Source organism: Netta rufina (genome assembly GCF_964035555.1).
Source record: "Netta rufina genome assembly, chromosome: 8".
NCBI lineage: Eukaryota > Metazoa > Chordata > Aves > Anseriformes > Anatidae > Netta > Netta rufina.
Window position 1 is genome coordinate 22,868,298 of NC_140131.1, and position 27,704 is coordinate 22,896,001.

The window sequence follows — 27,704 nt, forward strand, 5'->3', positions numbered from 1 at the left end:
CAGTGTGGAATTGATGGCTCAGCTCTTCAGAATGAGAGGCTCCGTCTGCGGAGCTTTCCTCCTAGCACATAGAAACAGAAGAGCGGCACTGCTTGTGCCATACCCAGTGTTGTGTTTCAGAACTCACTTGTGATACTGTCAGAGGCTGCGTGCTTCCTTCACATCTGAAATCCTCAGAGCTGCCCCAAAGTTTCTAGCAAACAAACTGAACGCTTTCATTTTACACCAGAAACATAACAATTATCTGGGAAATCCCCCTCCCACACCTCGGAGTCCATACTTTGGGTGACTTGCTGATCTCGCCATATACAGTTATTTAGGTTCAATGTTGCTTTCAAGAACTGTCATGTAAAAGCCACTGGGGTCAACTTTTAAGATGAGCATATATAGCAATTCAGATTGAGCCCTTAAATAAAAAATAGCAGTTGGGAGCAGGGGGGCAGAAGAAGCCTTCATTCTCCACCCTCCCATTACCCTCTTGCTTAACTCCACACAGCCATAACTCAAGAAAAGTGACCTGAGTATACAGCTGCTCTCATCCTGCCAGGCCCCACTGTAGTTCTTTACTGTTGCCTTTCCCAGCTTCCATAGTCCTCAAGTGGTCTTCTCACGACAGGAGCCACTGATATCTGTGTAGGCAGAGCAAAAGGCTGTGCCGAGCTCCACAGCACATCCCTCGAAACAACGCAGCAACAGCTGCACAGCTCCTGGCAACCCTGGCCCAACAAAAAGTCACATGGGTCATGAAAAAATTATAAAAGGATAACTGAGAAGAAACGTCAGGGGCAGGCACGCTCCTCAGTTCTCAGGGTTGCAGTAAAGAAAAGCTGCATAGGAACAGGGAAAGATTACAGCTCTCCCATCCAAATACTTCCCAGGGGAAAATAAGAAGGGAGTGGAGGCAATCACAAGCTTCCTTTCATAATCTTCCAGAGGAAGCAGCTTCAGTTCCACTGTCTGAATGGCACAACAGGGACAAAGAACCAAGGCATCCAAGGTACCTGCATAGCTGTGGTTAAGACAGGGAACAAATTAATTTGTAATGTGAAAATGCCTAACATGTCTTAAGAAGCCTGTTCCCTTCAGCATCTGAGGAGCACCCAGCTGACTCAGGAAGATGGTGATGCACCTGAAACACCACAGGTGAATTTCCTCTTCTACGTGCTGATCTGACCTGCTCCCCAGCAAGATTAAGAGTGAAATTGCTGTCCCACCTCAGGATGATCACCCCTTGCTGGGGTGGCTAAATCATCAGCTGTCCTGACAGACAGTGAACACCTCTTGTCACAGGTCCAGAGAACTCTTAAAACATTTGAACACCACTACTCCAGGACAGGGACGGGACAAGGACTAGACTGACAGGAGAAGTATTACTCACAACCTTGGTTTTACTGCATATTTGATAACTGGTGAGATCCCCAGAACAGCCAGCGTGCACCTTTTGTGTTTTGTGATGCAGAACAGTTCTAAGAGACAGACCAGAGAAGACTTTCCCTTTTTGCCCTGTTTATGTGGAGTTTCTAATCAGAAGTCCCCCTGGTATAAGAGAGCTAATATCACCTTACACTATTCCCACCTTCAGTTCCCAACAGCCTGCCCTGTTCCCACTTGAATGGAACAGATCCCACCAGCTGCAACAGAAGTCAGACTGGGCTCCTGGAGACAGAGCTCAGAAGGGAAGGTGAGGAGACAGGTACGTCATGCTCCCAAAGAACACACACACACCTCCTTTAACACCAACTCTTTTCACCCTCACATTTATTTTTCTTTATAAAAAAAAAAAAAAAAAAAAAAAAGTCTTTGCAAACAAGTCTCTTGTTCCTCCTTTCCAATTCAGTGGGATTGCTGCAAGCACTCCATGGCACACGACTCTTGGGAAGCAGAGAAAGTGCACCACAACTCCGTAATATTTCCATAGGAAAAGCTGACTCATAACTTACATCTTCCTCGAAATGCCGACACAGGTTTGTGAGAAGCATCCCAGTGTCAATCCAAGGAGCAGCACTGGAGCCACCTGAGCTTGGCTCCGTGGCTCTAGCAGAGCAGGAGGCCCTCCTTTGCTGCCAGGCGCTGGCGATGGATTTTATCCTGCTGCAGCTCCTCGTGGTTTGGATGCCAGAGTTTCATGACAATTCTCTCAATGTTTAGGGCGTAGACAGTGTGTGCTGGAATAACTTCTTTGTGTACCTAGAGGTAAGGTCAAAAACACGTTTCATGCTCGTTTCCCCATGGAGAACCTGTGTCTGACAGGATGAGCAGAGCCAGCCCTGCAGGGCAGGAGCACAAGGAGAGCTCCAAGTTGCCAGCACTGGCACACCAGCCAGCACAGAACTGCTGCCTGTTACACCACTTTCTAAGGAAGTCATTATTTTGATCCAAAACCATAAAAAAAACATTTTGTCTGACCAAACACAGCACAAACGCTTGACTACAGCACGTATTATGAACACTCTGCCTCCACAGCCTTGAGATAAAAATCTCCAGGCCTTTTCACAACAGCAGAGATCAAGGAGGGACAGAGGGGGTGGAATTTCTCAGAGCTAGCTTTAGACATTCTAATTAGCCTGAATGCAAAAGAGAGGGGCCCACAGCCAGGCGTCTCCAGGGGAAGATGCATCCAGCCCACCTCAGACACCTCCACAGCGTCGGGGTGGTCACCGCAGCAGCCTGCGTGCCAGGACCCCAGTATTCCTCTAAGCACCCAGGCAGAAGATGAAGAGGAAAAAGGGACGTGCCAGACAAGTCATTCAGGGCACTCCTATCAAAACCTCAGTCTAACTCAGTTCTGATACGATCGCTGCAGTCTTGCTGCAGAGGAAGAGTTCTTATGTAGAGACAGGGATTTCCTCACCAGCCCTCTCTGATCTAGGGGGGCAGAACAGGCCTGAGACCATGAGTTGACTGTCAGCTGCTCCCTACTAGCAGGAGCAAGACAAAGCCAAATAATTGTAAATTTGAAAGGGAAAGACTGAAACAAACAGGAGGAGGATGAAATCAAATCCCTCTCCATGCATGTAAACTAAATTTGAGTGGTAGGTGGTACACAGGACAGCGTAGGTTGAAGAGCTTACCTGTAATGCCTCAAAAAGGTCATACATGTTCACGGGAGGGAGGGATGCTGGCAAGGTGTCTCCAGAGCATGCCAGGAGTAGCGCTGCCTGCTGCTCAGCATCATCAGGCGGGGGCTGCGGAGCTAGACTCTGACCAGCAGAAGGTGTCACAGAGGTTGGAGGGCTGTACAGAGAGCAGGCAGGAAAGCCTTTCAGTCAAGGGAACAGCACTAGTTTGGGAAGAAACCCAAATGCTGAGTCAAGCTCCTGCTGTTTTTCTGTACTTGCTGATTTAGCCCTTGTGTATATGAAATTCTATTATCTGTAATTAAAACCTGTGAAATTCCAGTTTAATAAAAAACAATGGAAACTGATCCTCAGCATGCTTCAGACCTGCTTTATAACTAATTGCCATCTGGTAGCTTTTGTTATTCACAACCAAGAGTTTCCACCCAGTCTAAGACTTGATGGCACTCAAAACATTAAACTGAAAGAGCATAGCTGGAAGGCAGAGTTGTTTGGACTAGACTGCATTTATAGTGCTATAACCAAATTTTAAAACACCCACGACCTCCTGTCAACTGCTAGAAGCTTTGCCATAGACAAACACAACTTCGTGTACACACACACACTGCCAGACACAGCACGAGCTGTTCAACACTTTGGAAACCAAGATGACTCCGTAGCTCTAGTGACCAGAAAGCCCTGCAAAGGAATCATTAATACATTCATACATTTGGACACAGGTCCTCATCTACATCTCATGGCACAATGGTGGTGTCCCAACAAAGGCTGGGCTCTTCTGCCCACGGGCAGTTGTCCTGAGAACTCGCTCCTGTACCGCTCACTACAAGCAATAATTAATAAGAATACTCAGAAGGCAAAGGGTCGCCTTGACAAGCCAGTAAGATGGGCACAGACAAGGAGGAGAGACCTACCACTGCCCTCAACTTTGCTGCTGAAAAATCCCCACATCCTTCCTCCCTGTTCAGCAGCACAGCCCTGCTACTTTCATTGTGCGTGAAAGCTGAACACCATTATTAACAGATTCCATTAAGTAAGAGAAACCAAACAGAGTAACTTCAGCAAACTACATTTGAGATTAACCACGTGCTGAGAGCTCCTTACCTTTCAATTAAGTTGTTATAAGCAACAACACTGTTCTTCAGATATGGCTGAGGGTTAACATTGCTCCCAAAGGCGTATTTGAAGTGGCCATCTCTCAGGCGGTAGGCTTTCCGCCGGGATATTACAGAGGTCAGGATATCCTTAAGATGGTTCTGCAATGAAAAACCATTGTGGTATTATGGTCACACGTGCTGGGTTGTTCATCCTAGCAAGTTATGGCTATAAGAAGCACAACACCAACAGACAAGACAGCAGCAGCGCTGCTGTGACCACAGGGACGTAAAGACACGAGGGGAACGAGATCTGGAACCCGGACAGGCCGCAGCATTTCTCTCTCAACCACCTGACAGAGCTGGACACAGAGAACATGGCATTGCATGCGAGTACTGTATGAAAGTACAGCTCACAGACTAATGTGATGCGCAGCTTCAAATGTCACAAGGAGGTTTCTTAAATGCTAGGGAATTCCCAGCCCCGATCCCTTTCACAAGTTAAGAGGTCTTACAATTCACATTAAACAATTACTTGCACTGAAGTACCAGCTCTAAAACTAGAGCGAACGGTCAGTCACTTCACAAATTTGGCCTCACTCCCACATGGGGAACTCAGGTTGACCTCTGGATCATGACTTGGAGAGACCATCCATACAGAGCTCCGAGTAACAGCTCCAAGTAACGCTTGGATCTGACCAGATGTTGGGTAATGCGCCACTGAGGCCAAGAACTTCATCTGCAGCTACTATCTGGTCTGCTGCTTCCACGCCAGTTACATGCATCTGTAGCTTTATCCAGCTCTTTAAAATGGTGCCACTCCATCACTGTTTGTGCGTGACAGGAGCAGCACTTACCCAACCAGCTACTTGAGCATACTCGAGTTCTTCATACACAAGTACTTTGTAATTAATGCCTGCAGGCACAAACCCAAGGCTTCACGTCTCAGATGCACAAACCCAGAAGCCCTTTGCTTCCGATTTGACTCCTCCCAAGGCAACGGGGCAGTTGGAGAAGCAGGTTTCCTCCCTCCAGTGAGGGAGGCCACCCCGTACTGCGCACAGAGCCTTTTGCTGCTGGCAGAAGGGAGACACCACTGCTGGCCGGCCCCGTCTCACCTCCACAGCATAAACGACTGCTGTCACTGCCTCCTCCGTGACATTGTCTAGCCCGTGCTCGTAAGCAGTTACGATCATCCTTCCTTCCAGCTGGCCACGTGTAGGAAGCATCATGGTATGGGAACACAGCTTCAGGTCGTCATCCTCCTGAGGATCTTTTGCCACAAACTGCTGGGCTCCAGACAGTGGGTTCTGAGGCTGGAACCGGTGCTGGGATGAACACAAAATTAGAGCGTAAGAACATACAGCCTTGGTCAGAGCCTTTGGCTCATCTAGCCAAACCTTCCTTCTCCAACTGGAGAGCCAACATATCACAGGTAAACAAACAAAGTGATATCCCCGCCTCCCCCCAGCATAATCTTCCAACTCTCAATGATTTGGGACTGAAGAAATTTAAGCCAGCGTTGATATCCTTTTATTTAAGAACCCGTGAGCTTGTTTCACAGCACCCCGAACCTCCTATACTTCAGGTATCCACATCCTGCAGCAAGAAATTCTACAGCCTAAGAAGCTGTGCCACGAGTCGCCTACTCTGGTTTGCTCTGTACTTCCCACCTGCTACATTCATTTAGTTTTCCTGCAGTTCTCAAATGCGGTCACTGTCCCTTTTATCTCTTCACACTGCTCAGGCCAGTGATGATGTTAGTGGACTTTCACATCTTTCAGTCACTTCCTTCTATGACGAGGAGTTCTCAGCTACTTAGTCATTTCTTGTGCAGAAGCCTTCTGCTAGTAGCTAAAAATACACCCGTATCGTTTAGCAACTGTAGTTTCCTACCAAGACAAAAGACGGTTATCCTGAGCTTGGGTGATTCTTACATTTCAATCGAGAATAAGGATTTAAGTGCAACAGCTCAGACAAATTTCAGGTCTGGATTTTGTACGCTGGTCCCCGCGTGCGCTTTCAGTACCCTAAGCAGAGCTGTGCTGCTGAGCAGCCGCTGTTTGCGTGGGTTACGGCTACTTTTGAGAACTGAGTCAGTTATTTAGGGACAAAAACATCACAGAACTTGAATCCATACCCAAAAGTAGCACATTTCCCAGCCGATACACATTCCAGCCCAATTCCCTCACTGTGCTTGTGCCTCTGAGTACTCGTGGTGGTGCCTGTGAAGTCTCAGTCCCCAGGCAGACAGGGAGGCAGCGGACAGAAGCCACTGATCTTTGGACCCAGACATATGCTTGGCCCAGCCCTAAAAATGCAAGGGAACTACACGACCCTGACTCATCCACCATGTGCTCCCAGAACTCCTGCCTTCCCGCTCTCCGCAACAGATCGGGTGGCTCGGGAATAAACACTGCCATGAGGCATCATGACAAACGCATGCTTGACATATAAACAATGAACATACAGCGAAGTGGAGTTTTCACGTCTTGGTTTCAGGCGAGGAAAGGGGGCCTGCTTTATTCAAAGGACAGTGTGGCATTTAACTCAAAGTGAAAAACCAATCCACCCACCAGTGATGCGAAAGCAGGTTTCCCTCACAGTAATTTGGAAGACTTAAGCTTTCATTACAGGAAAGCTGCGTGCCTGGAAAAAAAAGCCTTCCAAGTGTAAGCAACTCTAAGAGGAATGCGGTTTGGGAAACCAGAAGCCAATTGGGACAAACTTGTGGCCATTCCCATAGCTGTTGTTCTGCCCAGCAAGGTCATGACAGTAAATATCGAGGCACTTCTGTGTTCACACAACTCAGGCACTCCACTAGCAAGACACAGCCTTGTTAACCTGCACTTTTATTGACTATTTACTATCAAACACTCCAGGAACACTTGTATAAACACGTGGCAGAAACACGGGGTGTTCAAGCAAACCGAACTGCGAGACTTTCACTGTACCACAACTCGCTTATCAAACTCTCCTCTGCTTGCTACTGAAAAGCTTCGATGAAGTTTTAAAACAAGGAGGTAACACGAGCCGCCATCACGATTCAGGTCATTCCTGTGAGAAATGCAAACTATTTTAGCAGCATCTAAATATAACGAGCCTTCAGCTGGACTCACAGCCCTCTGAGGTCCCCATCTCTAAAGCACACTGTCTAGCAGCATGCTGTGCACTTTCGCTCAGCCAAGCAAGCGTCTCACACTTGTTAGAGGTTTTGTGTGCCCACCTTTCTCCCCTACCCCCACCTACACAGCTTTGTCTTCTGCACCAGCTCTGGCATTCATCTAACCACAAGGAACGCCGGTCCAGCTGAATAAGTCAGCAAGAAAAACCTGGGATTTTTTTTCGGTTGATTTGGGGTTTTTTGCTTGGTTAATTTTCTGCCTCGTCAGAGAACTGACCTGGATCAATATGTGGTCAGACACTTGACTAAGCTGGCTCGGAGGCAGACGCTCTACCTTTAAATAACACATGAATGCCATTTCAACTTCCCGACCAAACCCACCCACGAGAGCAAGCGCCCCATCCTGACCCTCCTTCACACTGAGCTGGCAGCGCAGAACAGGCACGTGAGGGCACCACGTGCACAGAGCCTCTGCTGCAAAACAAACTGGATCTCGTGCGTTTGTCTGTCACCCACCAGAACGCGGCACCTGGCTTAGAACTGAAAACTCCTCGTGATTACACAAAGCATTCCGCCAGAGGCACATTGCCTAACCACTCAGGCCACAAAGAGCCCTGGGGAGGGGGCTCAGACCACCAGGGAAGCCTGCCCGAGAATAAATACGAAGTCAGGTTTGCTTCTGTTTAGCAGATGTGTGAAGTGAAGGCGATATTACAGAGAAGGGGAAAGATGAATGCATGAAAGACATGGCTGAGTGCTAGTGCAGTGACCACAGAGCTAGTCACTCTGCTGGTCTCTGAAATACAAGCCTGTGTAGCTTTGGCATTTAGGGGCTCTCCCAGGGCTCTCCAAGGTCTAATAAAGTCAGCCACGCTGTACCCTTTCTCCCAAGAGGCTCCCACAGGAGAGGCAGCAGCCACTACCTGCCAGCTCCTGCAGCACAGACCACGTGTGATGTGCTCCCATCATCCTGGGGCGGAACAAAACCTACACGCTGCGCAGAGCAGCTCACCTGACAGCACTTCAGGCAGCCGAGGCCATCTGAGCACTGACACTTACATCAAACTTCTGTCGAACTGAAGAAATCTTCTTCTTTCCTTTGGGTTTTCCAGGTTTCGTTGCAGAGCCACCTGGCCACGGCAGAGATCCAGCACCTTCTACAAAATGAGAAGAAAAAAAATCTTGACAGGCATCACTGCTTTAGAGCCAGAGTAATGCTGCCCGTGAAGAAAAGCCTTAACATTTGGCCCCCAGCTAAGCCTCAACCCAAGTCCAAGAGCCACAAGCCAGAAGAAGTAATTCTTGTGAGAGGTTTCTTTTGGCAAGCGCCCCCTCCCTTTGGCAGCCCCTTTTCAGCCCCACTCGCTGCAGCTCTGGGCTGTATCCCTCACATCCTCACCGCTGGCTGCACCATAACACAGAACCCACAGCCACAACCCAAAGTCAGGAGTGTGTTGGGAAGCACACTCGTGGCAGCCTTTCCTTCATCAGCCCCTTGCCAGCCTGACTTGCTCACTACCTGTTACTTAAAGCAGAAATTTCTGGCCACACACCACAAAAACCAACGGTGGAAGGAGAGATGAGCACAGGCTCCAAGAAAAGCCACGCTGCAGGACCGAGCCGTGAGCTCCAGCAGGAAGGTGGCACGGGGCTGCCTGGAGCTCCACAACCAGCTCTGGCCGCAAGCTGGATGCTTCTGGTCAGCACCTGACCCCTGCACCTGCCCTTACAGTTTTTTCTCAACTTTAGCAAGCTTTGCCTCAGGCACTAGTTAGGTGTTGAGGTCGGTTGTTCACCTCACACTGAAGGGGAAAGGAGAGGGGGAAAAGAACTGCAAATGCTGCTGAGGCCAGGAACCAGCGACACCTGTGTGAACAGTGCAAGCAGCTGCAGACAGGACAGAGCAAGCAGCACCCCACCTAATTAAGCCTAACAGAAGGGCCCCGTGTGCTGTTGGGCAGCTAAAACGCCTCCCGAAAGGCCAGCCCGGCTGCTTCCCTACCTCCAGGCTCACAGCACCCATGCACAGCTCCTCAGCACAGCGCCGGGCCGGGTTCGCTCGCTGAGAGCCACCAAGGAGCGCTCCCCGCAGCCTCGGGTCTGGACAGCCCCCTGGTGGCTACAGAGGCAGCCTCTGCTTCACGGCTCTGGGTTCAGCACAGAGAACAGCACCGGTTTTATTTGCTGTTATCAGGGATTTGTCAATATAATTACACCACAGTTTATGGGGAACGAGGCTACTGGAAGCTCTCGGTCACGCGTCGCTTCACGTGCATCACGGCAGCAGTTCCTGACGAAGGGCTTTAAGGATCAGGCTAAAGCAGAGGAATCAGATGAAGTTTATGAAGTTTTAACTGTTAAAAAGAGGTTAGAAGCAACCCTTGCATAGGGATGGCATTTTCTATTGAAAAAGTTACTACAAAGTTTCCCTACAGCCTATCAGGGAGCTGAAAACCAGCAGCCAGTTACAGGGCAGGGGAATACGTAGGCACTCTCCAGAAATCAGAGCTCGTGTCGCTGTTCATCGCTGCAACACTGCACCAGAGACCCTAACGAGGGGATGTGAGAAAACACCATGGACAAGCACATCAAGGAGCTCTCCTGCCCTTCACAGAAGTCTCAGGACTTGCATTTTAGGATCTACCAAAGATATCGCTTCTGCTCTCATGAGATGTTCTGCCCTTTAGAGACAAGTTGTTTTTTCCCTTCCTCCTCTCGTCCACAAGCAGAGCAGACCCCTCAGGCAGGAAAGGAGGGCTAGGTGCGTCCAGGACAGACATTTTAAAGCTTCCAACAAAAAAACAAATCTCTACTTTGTGAGCTTACCCCACTCCACAGCCCCTCCTCCTTGCCAGGAGCCTCGTCCTCAGCTAACCATGCCACTGGAGGGCAGAGGGAAAGAGAGACAAAAGTAGCAAATAACCTTCTGCCTGACAACATACTACAGGCTAATAGGTTACAGCAGAGGCCAAACTTTAAAAATGCCTTTTTTTTTTAAAAAAAAAAAAAGAAATGAGTAAGTTTTAAACTAAACAGCTACTGAATTCAGTCCCTGGCAGTAGGCCTGGAAGATGCATCTTAGTGGACTCGCAGCCTGTAACAGAAGCTTGGCCAGACTCAGAACAAACAGGTTACATACTGTTACCTATCCCCCCGTTATAAAGAGCCTAGGGTAAAAATCTTTTTTTTGTCTCCTTTGCTAGCTTTTCATATCAACAAGCCTAACTAGCACTAACTGAAGACAGCAAAAATTCCCTCCAGTGTTCTAAGAAACCCGGTATATGCTTTCCTGGCCACAAATGACAAGGCTGGGTTGGCTCAGGCATGAAATTTCAGAGGTGTTAGCAATTTTTTTTTCTTTTTTATTTATTTAATCTCGATAGCAGGAAAATTAATGTTAGCAAGCCATGCCAACAACTGCTGATAAGCCTTCAAAGATAAGGAACAGATAAGAATGTTTTTCTCCGATTTGCCTCGTCTCTCTTCTCGGCACCCAGAGCACCAGACAGTGGAGGCAGCTTACGTCAGGTTTTCCTGACGTGCTGCACCAGGACAGGAAGAAAGGACCAAGACAAAGCCACGAGAGGGAAGAGCAGGCAGAAAATGTGTTCCCCATTTCACAGCCCCCATTCATTTGATTTTCTTTTTTTTTTTTTTTTTTTTTTTTTTTTTAAATGTGTGTTTGTTTGTTTTTTAATTTTTAATCTTCTTGCAAGGTCAGGGGCTGGGCCAAGCGCCAAGCACGTCCCTGTGGTTACAGCTCACACTCCCGTTTTCTTCCTTCTCCTCCCTTTTCAGCTCTCTGGACCATGAGCAAGCCAAAGCTATCCCTCAGGAGTGGCAGCCCTTCCAGCACAGCCCGGGGCAACCCTGGGGTAATGACAGGCTGCTGCTACCCTGGCAAGAGGCCTAGTTCTCTAACCCATCTCTTTGTCAGCTCAGTACTGCTGTGAATTAAATTACATCCTTACATCATTAACTCGAGTGCTTGCAACTGTCTGTGCTTCACTGGTTAACGTTTAGCTAAGAAATGAGGTAACAGTTCGAGTGAGATTAACTCCAGGGCCCTGCTAACTTACTGCTTGTGTTCACCCAGCAAACAAGGCAGGCTTAGCGAGCAAGTCCACGTGAGGTTAGGAAAGGCTTTGGACTGGGTTTTCTCGACAGAATTTCTTTGGGGAAGACAGACAAGCAGAAAAGCCCTTCTGAACAGAAGAAGGAGGCAAAGCAGTCTCCCACACCGCTCAGGTTGGCACTGCCAACCTCAAACCAACCTAGAGGCAATGTCTGGTGGTTTAGAAAGCGTGTTTTGGGCCGTTCCTCTCCCTCTCCAGGTACATTCCCAGCCCTGTTACAGCTGGGTGCCACTCAGGTATTTAAGGGAACCTTCCCAAAGGGTGCTGCTGGATGAAACATCACCACTCGTTTTTAGGAAGGCCAACAAGTCAGGCTTAGGATCCTGCTGCATCCTCAGGGGGAGCTGAGCAGGAACGAAAGGAACCGGTCATGCTTCACATCCAGACAGCCACGAACCTTCCTCCCACTCCACCAAGTCCCAAACATCCACAGGGTGCTGAAGTGGGACTTGGAGGTCGCACAACCAGGAGCCTAGCCAGGTGGAAGGGGAAAGTGTTCCCACAAAGGGCTACGGTCACCCAGTGCTCACCAAGCCCAGGTAGAAACAATAGTAAGGCAAAATTTGGATCAGGTGTGCTCGTTTGCATGGCTCAACTCATTTCAGAACACCTCCTGCAAGGTTTCCCGTTCCAAATGGGAGTCACACAAACCTGAAACGCGAGCCACGTGACTTATATTTTTAAACACAAGGTAGTATTTTAAAGATGTTTATCCCCCCCTCGTCCCTCCCACATGAAGGTGGAAAGTACGCTTGCTTGTACTTGTCTCCATAAATCATAAACACCTTGTACCAAGAGGCAGGGTACAGATAAGAGCCCGTTACCTTTCCATTCCTGCACAGAAAAAAGTAAGAGTCAGACTGGCAGCTAGGGGGAGAGCAGTAAATCCAGGTGCAACATCTCTCGTTCTGTTTGTGCTGCCCCTCCCTGGGTTTGCAGGTACAGCAGCACGCAGCAGGCTGGCCCACAAAGCACCCGTGGGACATCTGCCGGCGGCCCAGGCTGAGGAGCCTCAGCACCGGGCAGCCCCAAAGTTCTCGGAAGAGTCTGCATCGCCCTGAGCTGAGCAACACAAACCCTACAAGGGACACAGCGTTACCTGCAGGGTGCTGAGGCAAGCTTTTAAGAGCACACGCGATCAGTTTTTCAAGTTGACCTACGCAGATCTGTGCAGTCAAGGGACAAGAGGAAAAGTCCCTGCAGGGCCTTGAAATTAAAAGGTATTAAGGTAGGAAGCAATTATGAGCATAAGGAAGGTGCCTGTGGAGGACGAGCCCCAGCACAAAGCAGCAAGACACTTGTAACCTGTTCCTGAGCAGCCCGGAGAAGGCAGGTAACAAGTCTGAGCTCTTCAAGTCTATAAAGACCGGCTGCAAAAGGGCTGCATGGGACTACGTGACTGGATAAAGCAACGGAGGTCAGTTAGCCACAGAGGCGCACGAAGGAACAAACATCGACCCAGCACACATAAAGACAACCAAACAGCAGCCAGAGCCAGCACTGCTCCACCCTCACACCGAGCTGAAGTGTTCCCAACCCATAAATAGGGTCAGCAGTTCTCCCTGCCCCGTCCCCACCTAGTTTAGACTCTGTACTTCAGGTGGTGTGCACAGGGGAAGCGTGCTCTCATCCCGTATTTTATAACCCTGCTGCAAGCAGTGAGGCCAAAGCAAGGAGCAGCACGACTCAGCCTCGTGATATTTTCATCTCACGAATTCCACAAGCGCAGGCAGCCAGAAGGGATGGGCCTGGGCCTCAGGAAAAGGTGCTGAGAACTCAAGAGGAAACAAAGCAAGGCTTGTTTCTTTCCATTGGGGGTGGTGGGAGGGCAGTGGCGTTTTATTAGCCTAGCTGGTGTAGCTGAGGACCAGCTGTGTCAAAAAGCTGTCACTTTTACATTATTTTTTCTTCCTCCAGCTGCCTCAGGTACTCTACCAACAGGTATTCGCTCACTTCAAGAAGCTGCTCTCAGATCTTAGCTCACCCACAGCTGCTACGAGCTCCCTCCCTTACCACACGGCAGTTTCACATCTTAAATTGCAGCTCAATTGTCCTTCCCATCAGATCTCTAGACTGAGAGCCCTTTTGAAGGCCACAAAAATTAGCTTATTGCTCTGACAACAGCCACTCCAAGTGCTTACAGAGCTAAAAAAGTTACACAGCATGGCTGCAGAGGTTGTGTTAATTGACCACAGCTCAATTAAGACTGGGGTAAGCATTCACAGTAAGCATTTTTCTATCAGATCTATCCTTGATTTCAGGACCAGTCAGGAAAATCCGGCTCCCTCGGATGCTGACCCCGAGAGGGAGGGGAACAGAGGGGCAGGAGGGAGCTCAGAGGAGGCAGGAAGCCAGGCAGAGCACTGACAGCGCAGCGCCTCCCCTCAGCACACAGCCTGACAGACACCCAGCCGAGAAACCAAACCACCCGACCACAGACAGCAGGCCAGGCCGCCAGCCAGCACATTAGGGTTGTTTTGTTTTTTAATAAAAGTGTCTCTGCTGAAACCTGGATCGCTACCTGGCTGCCTTTGTAGATCTGTGGCAAAAAAAACACGAACATTAAGGCTGAGAAAAGCAGAGCACACCCAGGTGCTAACACCCTGCAGCCCGGTTACCTCTGGCGGAGCTCTGTGGGACTCACCTGGCGCGGACACCAAGATCTGGCAGCGGGTGAGGATGGCCAGGAGGAAATCGTTGTGGGAGTGCACTGCGTGGGGACAGACACAGCCCGTCAGTAACACACCCGTGTGTGAGGCACCCACCTGAGGCAGATTTGGGGCTGTTCTGCCTTATTCCCTTTAGGGGCTCAGCCACCAGGCCCCAAACTCCAGGCACAAACACCTCAGGGCTCTCGCTTTCCCCTCAGAGGTGAGGGATGAGGGGGGTGCGGGGGGTGCCAGCCCCTGCCCTCACCGTTGTCCTGCGTGAGCAGCCGGCGGGCCTCCAGGTCGAACTCCTCCTTGCTGATCTTCTGCTTGAACCACAGCTTCAGGTTGGCCCAGTACCTGCGGGCACAGCAAGGCGGGTGTTAAAGGGGTTAAATGGGGAGGGTTTTGGGGGTCCTGGGCCGCACTCACTGCTTCACGTTCTCGCCCAGCGCCTCGCTCAGGCTCTTCTTGGCCGCCTCCAGCTCGCTGACGATGGCCGCCATGGCGCTGCCTCAGCGCCCGCCCGCCCGCCTCAGGGGGGGAGGGGGCGTGGCTTGCGAGGCCACGCCCCCCGCTCCGAGCCCAGCCGAGCGGAGCCGAGCGGAGCCGAAGCGCCTCGGGTCGGGACCGGGAGCGGGACCGGGAGCGGGACCCGGATTGGGATCGGGATTTGGATCGGGATCCGGATCGGTGCCGCCGCCGCCATGCCGGGGCTGCTGCTGGGCGACGAGGCGCCTAACTTCGAGGCGGACACGACGCAGGGCCGCATCCGCTTCCACGACTTCCTGGGCGACTCGTGAGCACCGGGACGGGTTTGGGATTGGGATTGGGATTAGGGATGGAGGGAGCGGGGCGGGGGGAGCCCGGTGCCCACCCCTCACGGCCCCGTGGCGCTGTGCCGGCAGCTGGGGCATCCTCTTCTCCCACCCGCGGGACTTCACGCCCGTCTGCACCACGGAGCTGGGCCGGGCGGCCAGGCTGGCGGCGGAGTTCAGCAAGCGCAACGTGAAGATGATCGCCCTCTCCATCGACAGCGTGCCCGACCACCTGGCCTGGAGCAAGGTATGGGGGCACCGGGGGCACCGGGGGCACCGGGGTGACCGGGGGGTAGCGGGGTGACCGGGGCTCCGGGAGGATGGGGTGTGCGCAAGCACTCGGTGCCTGGGTGGTTCAATGGGGCAGGAGGTGGCCAAAGGGGGTGCCGGGCAGGGGGGAGAAAGCAGGAGGCAGAAGGGCACGTTGAACATAAATCAGTGAGGGAGAGCGTGCACGAGCTAAAACCATCCCTAGGAAGCTTAGGAAGCACGGTGCAGAAATAAGGAGCAGGACAGGTACCGATGGGAAACCTCAATCACAGCAGTGTGGGGCCAGGCAGCCTGCCTCCAGGTGACGGGGTGTGAAACGAGCTCTGGGAAGGGTAAAACCAGGGTTTGGCAACCCCCGGGTGAGCTACGTGCCTCCCTTCACTCTGGAAATGGGAAGGTGCTCGCGTTTTTTCCGGGAGTGAGGCACGCATGCAAATAAGGAGCGATAAAGGTGAGAATTTGCACAATCTGGCGCTATTTAGGGACTGAGTGGTTTCAGGAGCTGCCAAGTGGTGGTGTTGCTTAAACTGACCTCTGTACCTGGGTGGTGCACGGCCCTGGCCCACTGAGCCTCGGAAGGGGCAGGGGACAAACAGCACACGAACCCCACGGCAGTGAGTGGGGTCTCTGTGCTGGAACCACCGGTCAGATCCCATTAAACGCAACCAAAAGTTTGGGTCGTGGTTCATAACACAGCCTCGTGTCCTGGTTGGTTGGAGCCCTCTGAAAAACTGTAGGGGTATTGCTAACTACCACGGAGACCCTAAATTTCCAGGAGGCTTTCAAATGAAAATCAGCGCTGAAAGGGAAGGCTCGGCTCTGCGGGGAGATGGGGGAAGCACCGAATTGTGTCCAGGGAGGGAAGCAGCGAGCTCCCTGCAGGGTGTGCAGGACGTGGGGTGCTCAGCATAGTCAGAGAGCCTGCAGGAGGTGAGCAACGAGCTGCCTTTGCTGGTGCTCCAAAATGATTCAGCACAACCTCAGGTAAAACCAGGAAAAGTTGCAGAGCAGTCTCAGGGCGCCGGTGGGAATAGCACGTTTGGAAAAACAGCCCGAAAACCAGAGAGAAAGTCAGAGGGCAGCAGCCCGAGCTGCAGGGAGCTTGCTGCCAGGCTGGGAGAGGCCTCAGACACTCTGGTGTGGAAATTTCTCCTCTGCACCTGTTGAAAGAAAACCTGTGAGTGTCCTCCAGAGCAAAAGATCAGATCGGTGGGGATAAATCCACAGCAGGCTGTGGCCTTTTGTGCAGCCTGCGTTTGGAATTGCCCATCTCACAGACTACAGGAGAGCAATAAAAGGTGCAGAGGGAGAGCAAAGGTGGGGCAGGTTTTGTTCAGTGCCCAGCAACTGGGCCCCAGCTGGGTGGGAACAGGAGGAGAGTTCCCTGAACTGGGAGGGCAGCTGTTAGGAGCTGAGGCCGCAGAGGTTCTGCCCAGCCCTGCAGCTTGGCCAGAGATAACACGCCTCGGTGGCAGGTGCCTCTGGACAAAAGTGGTCTGTGTGAAGTGCTAGACTGAGATCTAGAAGCTGCATTTTCCTTCGCTAGGTCTTAGGAGTGTGAGGAACAAGCAAAACTTGGGGCAGCTGGATCTCTGTGCAGCATTCCCCCACGTTCCTGGGCTTTCTCTCTGGATGAAGCTCGTTCCATCCAGGGGAGCAAATGGGCAGGAAAAACGGCTGAAATTTCACGTGAAACGACAAAGAGACCTCTGCTTCCTCTGGTGCCAAGTTTCAGTGGGCAGACAGGGCCTGGAAAGTTGATAAGCGGGGCGGGACAGCTGGCCTGGCAGCAAAGAGCAGGGCTGTGGAGCGGAGCAGAGCCAGAGCTGTGGTGTCACTTTGCCCAGCTCTGCTTTCCCAGCCAAAGATGTCACGGCTCTTCTCAACCACCCCCTAGCCACGACCCAGGGGCTTGCTCAAGGTCTCACAACGAGCCTGTACCTTGGCCAGAGATGAATCTTGCTCTCCTGGCTCCCCGGTCTGTGCACTGCTGCTCCGAGACCTGGCTGAAGGGAAATCCTGCTCCTTCAGCAGGATTAAAGATGGGATCTGCCTCGGCAGCACCAGGTCTGGGGCATGTGGAGAGGTGCTTGGCTCTCGAGTGGTTGCCATAGGGTTGTCAGAGGAGGTTTCAGGCCCCTCTTTGATTGCTGCTGCCTTGGCCTGGGTGAGCGGGGTGGATAAATGGCGCTGATGCTGTCTGGTTTCGGCTTGGACTCTGGAAAGAAAGATGGTTTGTAGGGAAGTGAGTAAGTCGTGTGTTGTATTGCAAAACAGGGTGGGGGTTATGAAGCCGTTTTGTATGGAGATTTCCTGCAGCGTGAAGTTACGTGCGTTTTACCAGGAGTTACAGTCCGTGAGATTTGCATAGGGCTTCTCAGCTCTCTTCATCCCCGCTCTGGAGAGAGGCGTGCATGAGAGTCACCGCCCAACTTCCCTGCACGGCCTCCTGCAGCTCCGCAGGGCCTTCAGAGACGGGCTGGCCTCCTGGCTCTGCTTTCATGAGGCAGCTCAGGAGCAGAACCCATCCCCTCCCATCTGCAGGCAGCCCAGCAGATGAACAGCCCCTTTCTGCAGCACACCACTGACTCACCAAGGCCTCGGGGCGAAAGCAAGCGGAGAGAAACGCTTCAAAGGCAACATCCTGCCACGGGTGCATCACTTGACCTGCTTGCAGCATCCTGAGCAGCCAGGGCAGGGTTACAGCCCCTTACATCACCACCGTCAGCCTGGGGGTGCCAGAACAGGGCCTGCCTGCTCTCACTTACAGCAGGCTCTGAGCAGCGTTGGGCATTGCCTGGGGCAGCATTTCCAACTCTGCCCTCCCCACGTTCCTCCTCAGAGGGCCCCACACACTTAAAGCCCAGGGAAGAGAGGCTTGAATGTTCACAGCTGATCCTGCAAAGCAGCGGCGTGCTGGAGTCTGGTTTGTTCCCCTGTAGCATAAAGAGGACAGAAGGAACAGGCAGCTCTGTTCTGGGGCAGAAACCTTGGAATAACTTTGCTTTCATGCTGGCAGCTGCTCTGCTCGTGCTGCCCTGAGCAGGCTTTTCCCAGCCCTGCTGTGGCTCGGCACAGCGCGTGCAGCTGGCACTGCAAGCTACAGAGATAACGCCAGTGTTTTGGCCAAATCCAGACTGGATTCAGAGATGGGCAGCAGACAGTTCCTGCGAGAAGCAGATAAGGTTAGGACTGGCACGGGGAGCTGCCTCACAAACTGGTCACAAGGGAGAGCATCCGTGGGAGCTGATGGTTTTCCCCGGGGTGAAAAAACAAAATGTTCCTTAAGCACAGTTTAAAAAAAAATGTTCCTTAAAGAACACGGTGTGGTTCAGCCTCTGTCCCCCGTGCACGAGCATCTGAGTGGCTTTGTCTCTGCAGGACATCAACGCCTACAACGGGGAGCAGCCCGAGGAGACGCTCCCCTTCCCCATCATTGCTGATAAGAACCGGGAGCTCGCCATCAAGCTGGGCATGCTGGACCCTGACGAGCGGGACAAGGACGGCATGCCCCTGACTGCTCGCGTGGTGAGTGCCCGGCCCGGCAGCTTTCTGTGCCCGGTGACCCCCCTCTGCAGGGCAGCGAGGTGGGGGCAGCTTACCCGCGTGGATGGGACCCTCTGGGGAGCTGGGCTGCCCTCCCGGGGCTGGGTGCAGGAGCTGTGCTGCGGGAAGAAGCTGGCGCAGCCCTGAACTGCTGGCAACAGCTCCGTCATGCTGCTGGCACCAGCTCGTCCTCGTGCCCGCCCGGACGGAGAGGGAATATTAAGTCCTTGATCTGCTGGACTTTCCCTCTCCCCTCTCTGCCTGTGTTGAAAGGCCAGGGGGAAGAAATTTCAAGGAGCAAAACAAGGCAGCGTTAGGAGGAGGAGCTCCCAGAGCAGACGCTGTGCTCCACATGCCTGGGAGTCGGTGTTTGCTCTAGGAGATGGCCACCCCTCCTGTCCAAGTCACACAGGACACAAATTTCCCAGATGCAGTAGGACAAACACCTTCTGCCTGGCCCCAGAGCCTGACTCTGCCTCCCTGTGCTCAGGTGTTCGTGTTCGGCCCCGATAAGAAGCTGAAGCTCTCCATCCTGTACCCGGCCACCACCGGGAGGAACTTCGACGAGATCCTGAGGGTGGTGGACTCCCTGCAGCTGACAGCTTACAAGAAGGTGGCTACCCCCGTGGACTGGAAGGTGAGGAGGGGAGCAGAGCTCAGCCGGGCCGTGTACGGACAGGGGATGCTGAGGTGCACCGAAACATCTGCCTGCTCCCCTCGGGGGTGACCGAGGGGTAGGGAGAGGTGCTGAGGCCCCGCGGTACGAGCTGCAGGCTCAAGCACAGAGCTGGAGCACTGCCCAAACTCCTGTTCCTCCCCGCAGGGAAGGGTTGGGCTGTGGGATCCCGTTGGATCAGAGGGTGCAGCTCTCCCTTTCCACACCACCCACATTCCTGGCGTCTCTCCCAGGGCGCGTGCCTGGGGCTGAGCGTTTGGGGGGCAGCCGCATCCACCAGCGCCTCTGCTGCTCTCACGCCTCCCGTTTTCCCCCCCAGCCCGGCGACAGCGTCATGGTTGTGCCCACCTTAGCTGACGAGGAGGCCAAGAAGCTGTTCCCGAAAGGAGTCTTCACGAAGGACCTGCCGTCGGGCAAGAAGTACCTGCGCTACACCCCACAGCCCGAGTGAGCGGCCCTGGACGCAGCCGGCAGCGCTGCCCGTGCCCGGATCCGACGTCCCCAGCCCCGTGTGACACTCACTGACAGCTCACCCCCATACTAAACCACCCCACGGCCCTCGTGTCCTATCCCACAGCCCCTCAAACTACAACCCCGGGTGTTTTCTTGCCTTGAATCAGCCCTGCCAGGAGGAGGTTAGCAGACTGGTGGCAGCTCCGCGGCTCACGCTGAGCTGCTCCTGAGCGGGATGGTGGCAGCAGCCAGGCCCCGAGGCGCGTCCTGCTGGGCTCCTGTCTCCCAGCAGGTCGCTGAGGGTGCTCCAAGCTGCCGTGTGCCTTTAGGAGCGGCCGTCACTAACCCGGTAACAACTGCGTTGGGTCCCCTCCGTAGGTGGAGGAGCTGCAGAACAAAAATCTCTCACTTACTGCTTTCTCATCTCCTGCTGAAAGCTGACCTGATTATTTTCAGCTTTTATGGAAGAGGGAATAGAGGGAATAAACTGGTCTTCAGGACTACGAGCGGTGTCCCTGGTCTGTTTTTGTTGGGGTTCACCCGAATGATTTTGCTTGCTGTGGCTGGGCTGTGTGCCCACGCTCCCGGCTGGTGGCAGCACCACGGGGTGCCTTGTGACTGCCCTATAAATCGGGCACTTGGGGAAATAAATGGCAGTGGTTACAGGGCAGCCGTGCTGTCCCTGCTTCGAGGAGCCTCGTGGGGGAAGGAGGGAGCTGGCTGCTTGGGGAATGCCAGGCTGGACTGGGAGGTAGCTCCCCAGGGCACGATACAATCCCTCAAACTCCTCCCTGCTCCTAAACCCCAGCATCTCCCAGTGCCCTCACAGCCAGTGCCTGTCCTCCAGCACCCCGACACAGACCCCGGCCAGGCCACCCCACTGAGGCCATCCTTGCCTAGAAGCAGCTGCCTTTCAGGCTGGGAACTCCCCCTTTCGTTGCCAAAATAAATTCCATTCATACCTAATTGCTGTCAGGGACAACACACGGAATATTTCTGCGAGAAGTGGGAGGGGGAGCTGCAATTCCAAAGGGGAAACCTCCCTTCTCTGGGCATTTTCTCAGCACTCCCCAAGCTTGACAGCTTCTCAAGTCACCCACAAGCTGCGAGAGCTGCTGGTTTCTTGCAGGAGCGTGGCAAGAAACGCCCTCCCCTTGATCTGATTGCCCAAGGGAAGAGGGCAGCGAGCATCCCTCTGCATCCCTCTGCTCCCTGCGAGTTTGCCAGCCCGAGGCAGCCGGAGTTACTCGAGCAGACAGAACACCTGGGTTCCAGCACAGGTCGAACGTTTTGCTTTTAATCCCAGAGAAGTGAAATGCGACGTTTGTTCGAGTTTGCAATAACATCCAAAGACAGAAGTCCAAGCCCCCTACTCGGTAAAGTCATTTGTGTTTAAGGCACTCTGCAAAACCAGCTTTCGTCTCCTCTTCCTTCCGATTTTCCCCAGACGGCAGCAGAATACCTGATCTTCTCTTTCCTCCGTAGCGACACCCACGCGTCCTCGCTCCGATCACCATCTCCGGAAATTGGCAACAGCAAATTCAGCGCGAGCCAAACAGAAAGACACCGGGAGGCCGGGCCGATAAATAGGGACGGGCACGGGAGGGAGCGCAGCGCCTGGGGAGGGGGCACGAGGGGGCTTCTGCGGGGAAAGGACGGGCACGGGACGTCCTCCCTGCAGGCATCTGCGTCGTCCCCCTTCCTTTTCCCCAGTTCTCCCTTCCCTCCCGAAAGGGGACAGGATGGGAGCAGGTGCCCGCGAGCAACCCTCCCCGTCAGCGCTCCCAAAATCCATGGGGAAGGGAGGGGGGAGATATAGGGGGGGACCCAGCCACCCCTGCTGACCCCCCTCCCGCCCCGCGTTCCAGCCGTCGATAAATACAAATCAATAAATAAACGCCAAATAAATAAATAAATAAATACAAATAGGGGAATAAATAAATAAATAAGCCGGGGAGGAGAGGGGCGGCAGTGCCGGCGCCTGCCCCGCAGGCGTTCCCCTGCACCACGAAGCCATGCCCTGAAGCCAGAGGGACGGACGGACGCTTCCCGCAGCGCCCGAGCGGCGTGGGGGCACGGCCCCAAAAACGCCAGGGGATGGAGGAGAAGGGGGCACCTCGGGATCCTCCCTGAGATAACGAGGCGCCGGCTGGGAGCAGGGAAGGAGGGAGGCGGCGGCCCCACACCTGCACCCTCCTGCTCCCAGCACCGCTGCCCTGACCATCGCCTCTGGGGGAAAAACCCCAGCGGGTCAAAAATACACTTTTTTTGTTTTTGTTTTTTTCTTATTTTGCACCGAAAGGTACTTCCCCCCTCCGCCTCCTCCCTCAAAGTTTACAACAAATTGGACCCGAAGTTTCCAAGGGCTTGCCAGGCACACTTTTGAGAAAGGAAACATCAGCGATGGCTGTGATTGTGCGTTGGTATGAAAACCCTGGCCGAATCTCCCAAAAACGGGGCGCCCTGCAGGGGAGCAAAGCAAACCAGAGCCCGGCGCCTGCCTCCCCTTCACACCCTCCTCGCAGAAGGGTTCACCCAGCCCTCACTGACCCGAAATCCGCCGGATCCCAGCCCACCAAACCCCTCTGCCTGCGCCAGGCCGAGTGGGGCCGCAGCCCACAGCGCCTGGAAGTGCTCGAGGTGCCGGCACACGGCGCTCCCAGAAGGGACAGAAGGAGCCGAACCCGTGGCGAACGCTGCCGAGGATCATGAATAGCCTGGGGATTTCACAGGGATTTTTGGTCTAAGACGCCTGGGGAGTCCCTCTGCCTGCAGGGAGCGGCTCCCAGAGGCTCGGGGTGCGTGTCCCACGCTGGGGAAGCACCCCACAGCCCCGCAGCAGCAAAACCTCACAGACAGAGGGACAGCAGGGCGAAGCGAAGAGAGAAGGGAAAGCAGCAAAAGCCACATTCGTCTGCCCAGGCCCCTCGGGGAACACAGGGAGCCCGAAGCTGGCCCTGGGCAGGGGCAGAGCCGCCGTGGCTCCTGCCTCTGCTGCATCCAGGAGGGTGCAACCACCAGGGCACAGCTGAAAGAGAAAAAATGTTGCTCCCCTGCCAAAAAAAGCAGGGAATTGAGTGCCCAGCCCGCAGCACCAGCACCTCCTCGCCGACCAGAACGATGCCAGCGGTCCGGGCGGCGAGGCAAGGGCAGGGGGCGAGGAGAAAGGCAAGTAAAAAGGAATCCCTTATCTGCCAGACAGCTGCAGCGGCACGAGGCAGCGCGCCCTCCTCCTCCCCGTGCGCACCCCTGAGCTGCTCAGCTCCGCAGGTGGCTCCGGATGAGGTCCCCACACGAGCAGGCGTTTGCAGGGAAGATGAGCAAGCGCCCAACTTGTCGCTCACGGGCTCCCGTCGGCAGTGGAAGCACCCGAATCCTGGAGTACCTCCAAGGATTTTTGGCTACCATGCAAACGCCGTCAGTAACTGCCTGCTCTCCCTCGCCTGGGTAAACAGGCGCCGCTCGCGGCTTCTCTGCTGGCTGAGGATTCATTTTTGCTTCTGCAAAAAAAAAAAAAAATAAAATAAAAATAAAAATAAAAAGGAAAGAAAAGGGCTGGCGGGGATGGGGAGGGGGAGGTTGAGGAACTGCAAAGATTTAGTGCACCTTAAAACTAAGGGACGGGTAACCTGCCCTTAGGTCTCACTCCAAGACGGGAATGAACTACGCCACCTCCTACATTCACGACTACTCCAAACACACCGAGATGCATGCAAAACGTCCCGCTGCGGGGAGCCCCTCTCGGGCACAGACACCCCCTGTCACCGGGTTCCCGCGCTGCTCCCAGGCCCTGCCAAGTCCCAGCGAGCGTGACAACGGGCTGATTATCCATCCCAAATGCATAGGTAGAGACACCCAGGGGCAGGGCGGCTGCGCAGAGCCCCCCGCCCCGACTGGCAGGCGTGGTCTCGACTCTTCTACGGCTGGCAGGGTGGAAGCAGCATTTGCCACAGGCACGGTTGGATGGCGCTCTCGCTCCTCACGTCTCCCTGCAGGGAAGCAGGAGGTGGTTAGCCAAGCCAGCCTCTTTTCCAGCCACCAGCCCTCAAATCCACCTCCTGGGGGATCCACCAGCTCGGCGGCCGGGCCAGGCTGACGCTCTCTTTCCAGCTGAGGAGAAGCCGTGTTTCCAAGCGCAGCTACGAAAGGCAGGCGAACCCAGGAGGTCTGCTTTGGCTCAGGAACCCCGCGCGTCGGCACGCGCCCCGGTGCTGCGCTACTTGGGCGGTATCACGACGATGGGCTGGCCTCGCTTGGGTCTCCACATGAGGACTTGGGCATCGTTGGCGTTGGGTTTCACTAGTGCGTTGGGCGGGATGGGCTCCATCCTGCTCAGGATCCGGGGCTGCTCCTGCTGAGTCCTGCCCACCAGCCGTGCCCGCTGCCCCAGGAGCTGCATGGGATCGACCTCAATGTCCACTCGCATCCTCCACTTGATGGTCTGCAGGATGATCTTCTCCTTGGTGGTGGTGTTCATGGCCACCAGCCAGGTGGTGAAGCTCTGGTCCCTTTTAATCCTGGTCAGCAGCGGCACGTTGCTGTTGCTCACGGGGACAGCCCACGTCACGCTGGGGTAGAAGTTGTCGTTCATGCTCACCGAGAACCTGGAGATCTTGTTCGTGGGGCCGACCAAGGTCACCGTTTCCGTGGTGTTGCCGTACCAGGGGTAGCTCACCCCATCGGAGTCGCTGATGGCTTTTACTCTTCCTTCTCGCAGGTCGGGCAGCTCCCAGCTCGACCTAGGGAACAGAGAGAGAAGGGGCAGGTTATCGGGGAATCGGAGACAGCAAGGGAGGGACTGAGGCGAGCCCCAGTGTGCCAGCACCTGCTTTAGACCAGGGGGAAAGAGCACAGATAAAGGGATAACGATTCAGTCCGAAATCCCCCAGAAAAAGCCATTTCTCCTGCAGCCACCGGAGGCTTCGTGCCCAGCCAGAGCCACGCACCAGAGCCCGTCTCTGGCATCAGCCACCAGATCCTCCCTCCGGCAGCGCTGACTCAAGAGCAGAGCTTGGGAACCATCTTCCCACCTGCAGGAAGCCACCGAGGACCTCATTCAAGCACAAATTTGTCTTCAGCTCCTTCGCTGAGTCAGTCGGGGCCAGCAGAAGCCTCCGCTCTGCCAGCACAACAGCATTTTAATTAACCTGCCATCTAACCAAACGGGCCAAAACTCATTTCTGAGCCTTTCGCGGGTCACGCTCTCCTTAATCAGCTCTCGATCTAAAGAAAGAAAGGAGAAAAAGAGAAAAAAACACCTCGCTGTGTGTCAGCTGCAGCACCGCCACGACCGCACACGCCGAGCCTGGAGCAGCTCCCCCCATGCCTGCAGCTCCGTCTGCCGTTCCTACACCCCTAAATATAGGCTGAGACACATGTGCAGCAATTAAATATCACAATTACGCCTGCTGCCGCTGTGATGAAATCCCTGCCGCGCTGCTGGGGTTGTGGGGGGGGGGGAAATTCCAGCCAAAATCTTGGCTGTGGCCCACACGAACACCGCCAGGCGGGCGCGGCGAGGCAGGGGATCTCCACGTGGCCGCTACGAGCTGGGAACGGGGACGGCGGCCACCTGGCTCTGGCAAGCCCTAGCCCAGCTCCCGGGCGTCTTTCCTAAAGTCCCGAGAATGGGAAAACCCACACGCTTTGGATGCTGAATCCATGATTTTAAATTTAAAGCCACCCAGAGCGAGAGGTGGTCAAGGAGCAGAGCGGGGCCGGGGGAGCTGCTCCAGCCCCAGCCGGGGCCACGCGGGCCCCATGGGGCTTTCTGCGAGCCCCCCCTCACTGCCTGAGAGAAATCAGGGCTCTGCTGCTCCCGGGGAAGGAACCGGGAGAAATGAGGTCGGTGGGACGGGCCGGGGATGGGCCTGGCTGCAGATGTGCTCCTTGGTGTCCTCCTGAGCCACCTGCGTGGAGCCTTCAAGGGGTTTCACCTCAAAACGCTCCCGACAGGGCGGCAACAAGGGACACGAGGCCATGGTGTCGAGGGAGGACAGCGGGGAACCGTGCTGGGGCCTCTGTCCACATCGTGTAATGGCACCGGTGTCCCTGACCCCTCACAGGACCACGCTGGGGGCCCACCCCCTCACAGGACTGCTATGGGGTCTGTGGTGCCTTATGGGATGGTGCCAGGGCCTCTGTCCCATCATGTAATGGCAGCGGGACCCCATCACCTCACAGGACCACACTGGGGTGTCTGGCCCTGCACAGAATGGCAGTGGGGTCTCTGTCCCATCATGTAATGGCAGTGGGACCCCATCACCTCACAGGGCCTCACTGGGGTCTCTGACCTCTTAAGGAACGGTACCAGGTCCTCTGTCCCCATCACGTAATGTTACCAGGACCTCCATCCCTATAACATAGTGGTGCCGGGACCCCATCACCTCACAGCACCACACTGTGGCCTCTGACCCCTTACAGAATGGCACCAGGGCCTTCTGTCCCCATCATGGAACTGCGCTGGGACCCCATCACCTCACAGAACCACTATGGGGTCTCTGACCTCTTAAGGAATGGCACCAGGACCTCCATCCCCGTCATGTAATGGTACCACGACCTCCATCCCCATCACATAATGGTACCGGGACCCCATCACCTCACAGAACCACACTAGGGTTTCTGGCCCCTCATGGAATGGCACCAGGCCCTCGGTCCCCATCATGTAACTGCGCTGGGACCCCATTACCTCTCAGGTCCACTATGGGGTCTCTGACCTCTTAATGAACAGCATCAGGACCTCCATCCCCATCACGTAATGGTACCAGAACCTCCATCCCCATCACGTAGTAGTGCTGGGACCCCACTATGTCACGGCACCACACTGTGGCCTCTGACCCCTTACAGAATAGCCCCAGGGCCTCTGTCCTCATCACATAACTGTGCTGGGACCCTATCACCTCACAGCACCACTATGGGGTCTCTGACCTTGTGAGGAACGGCACCAGGACCTTCATCCCCATCACATAATAGTGCTGGGATCCCATCACCTCACAGGACCACTATGGGGTCTCTGACCTCTTAATGAACAGCATCAGGACCTCCATCCCCATCACGTAATGGTACCACGACCTCCATCCCCATCACTTAGTAGTGCTGGGACCCCACCACCTCACAGCACCACTATGGGGTCTCTGACCTCTTAAGGAATGGTACCAGGTCCTCCATCCCTATCATATAATAGTACCAGAACCTCCATCCCTATCATGTAATAGTGCCGGGACCCCACCACCTCACAGCACCACACCGCGACCTCCAACCCCTTACAGCACAGCCCCAGAGCCCCCATCCCCACCATGCAACAGCACCGGGACCCCCGGCAGCCCCTCACCCCGCCCCCAAGACATCACACCAACCCCACCACGCACCCCACCGCCGCCACCCCACACGCCCGCAGCTCACACGCCGAGGTCGCTGTAGGTGTTGTAGAACTCCATGTGGTTGCAGGCCTGGATCCAGCCCACCACCCAGGTGTGGCGGCGGGCGATGGGCGGCATGAGGACGCGGGCGGAGGCGCGGAAGTAGGGCGTGCGGTAGCGCAGCACCACGGGCGAGCTCTCCTCGATGGCGGTGGCGGCGGGCTCGATGGTGGCGGACACGTCGGACACCACGATCTGCTCCCGCCGCACCCGCGCCTTGCACGCCACGCTCTGCAGGCAACCCATGGCCGCTGCCTGCTCCTCCCTGCCGGTGGCACCGAGCTCACCCCCCGCCCAGCCGCGGGGCACGGCGCCCGGTCCCCCCCAGCCCCGGCATCATCGCCATCGCCGCCCAGCACCGGCACCGGCACCGGCACCGGCACCGGGAGGGCGAAGGCGCCGCCGCCGCTGCTTTTCAGGCCCTCGGCGGCCACCGTCCGCCGGCAC

General features: G+C 54.8%; 3 protein-coding genes across 6 annotated transcripts; 1 reads left to right on the forward strand and 2 right to left on the reverse strand.

The window, feature by feature from the left end:
- Positions 1 to 1,752: 1,752 nt before the first annotated feature.
- On the reverse strand, positions 1,753 to 14,626 carry TADA1 (transcriptional adaptor 1). Its single transcript, XM_084291318.1, has 8 exons — positions 14,509 to 14,626; positions 14,345 to 14,436; positions 14,073 to 14,138; positions 8,352 to 8,449; positions 5,287 to 5,496; positions 4,179 to 4,330; positions 3,072 to 3,234; positions 1,753 to 2,187 (listed from the first exon to the last, which is right to left on the reverse strand). Exons 1-8 carry the CDS (start codon positions 14,580 to 14,582, stop codon positions 2,035 to 2,037), a joined length of 1,008 nt encoding a protein of 335 aa, XP_084147444.1. The 5' UTR covers positions 14,583 to 14,626; the 3' UTR covers positions 1,753 to 2,034.
- Positions 14,627 to 14,651: 25 nt separating this feature from the next.
- On the forward strand, positions 14,652 to 20,342 carry PRDX6 (peroxiredoxin 6). Its single transcript, XM_084291328.1, has 5 exons — positions 14,652 to 14,875; positions 14,985 to 15,141; positions 18,546 to 18,692; positions 19,201 to 19,347; positions 19,706 to 20,342. The coding sequence occupies exons 1-5, from the start codon at positions 14,784 to 14,786 to the stop codon at positions 19,835 to 19,837; spliced, it is 675 nt and encodes a 224-aa protein (XP_084147454.1). The 5' UTR covers positions 14,652 to 14,783; the 3' UTR covers positions 19,838 to 20,342.
- Positions 20,343 to 22,152: 1,810 nt separating this feature from the next.
- Positions 22,153 to 27,503, reverse strand: FAM78B (family with sequence similarity 78 member B; the record flags this gene model as incomplete). 4 transcript variants are annotated; one of them, XM_084291321.1, is made up of 2 exons in its annotated part: positions 22,153 to 24,578; positions 27,241 to 27,503. In XM_084291321.1, the coding sequence occupies 2 exons, from the start codon at positions 27,501 to 27,503 to the stop codon at positions 24,056 to 24,058; spliced, it is 786 nt and encodes a 261-aa protein (XP_084147447.1). In that variant the 3' UTR covers positions 22,153 to 24,055. The 4 variants fall into 4 exon arrangements, with proteins under 4 accessions (XP_084147447.1, XP_084147450.1, XP_084147449.1 ...); XM_084291324.1 differs by lacking the exon at positions 27,241 to 27,503 and adding an exon at positions 25,098 to 25,183; XM_084291323.1 differs by lacking the exon at positions 27,241 to 27,503 and adding an exon at positions 24,870 to 25,154.
- Between the last annotated feature and the right edge of the window lie 201 nt (positions 27,504 to 27,704).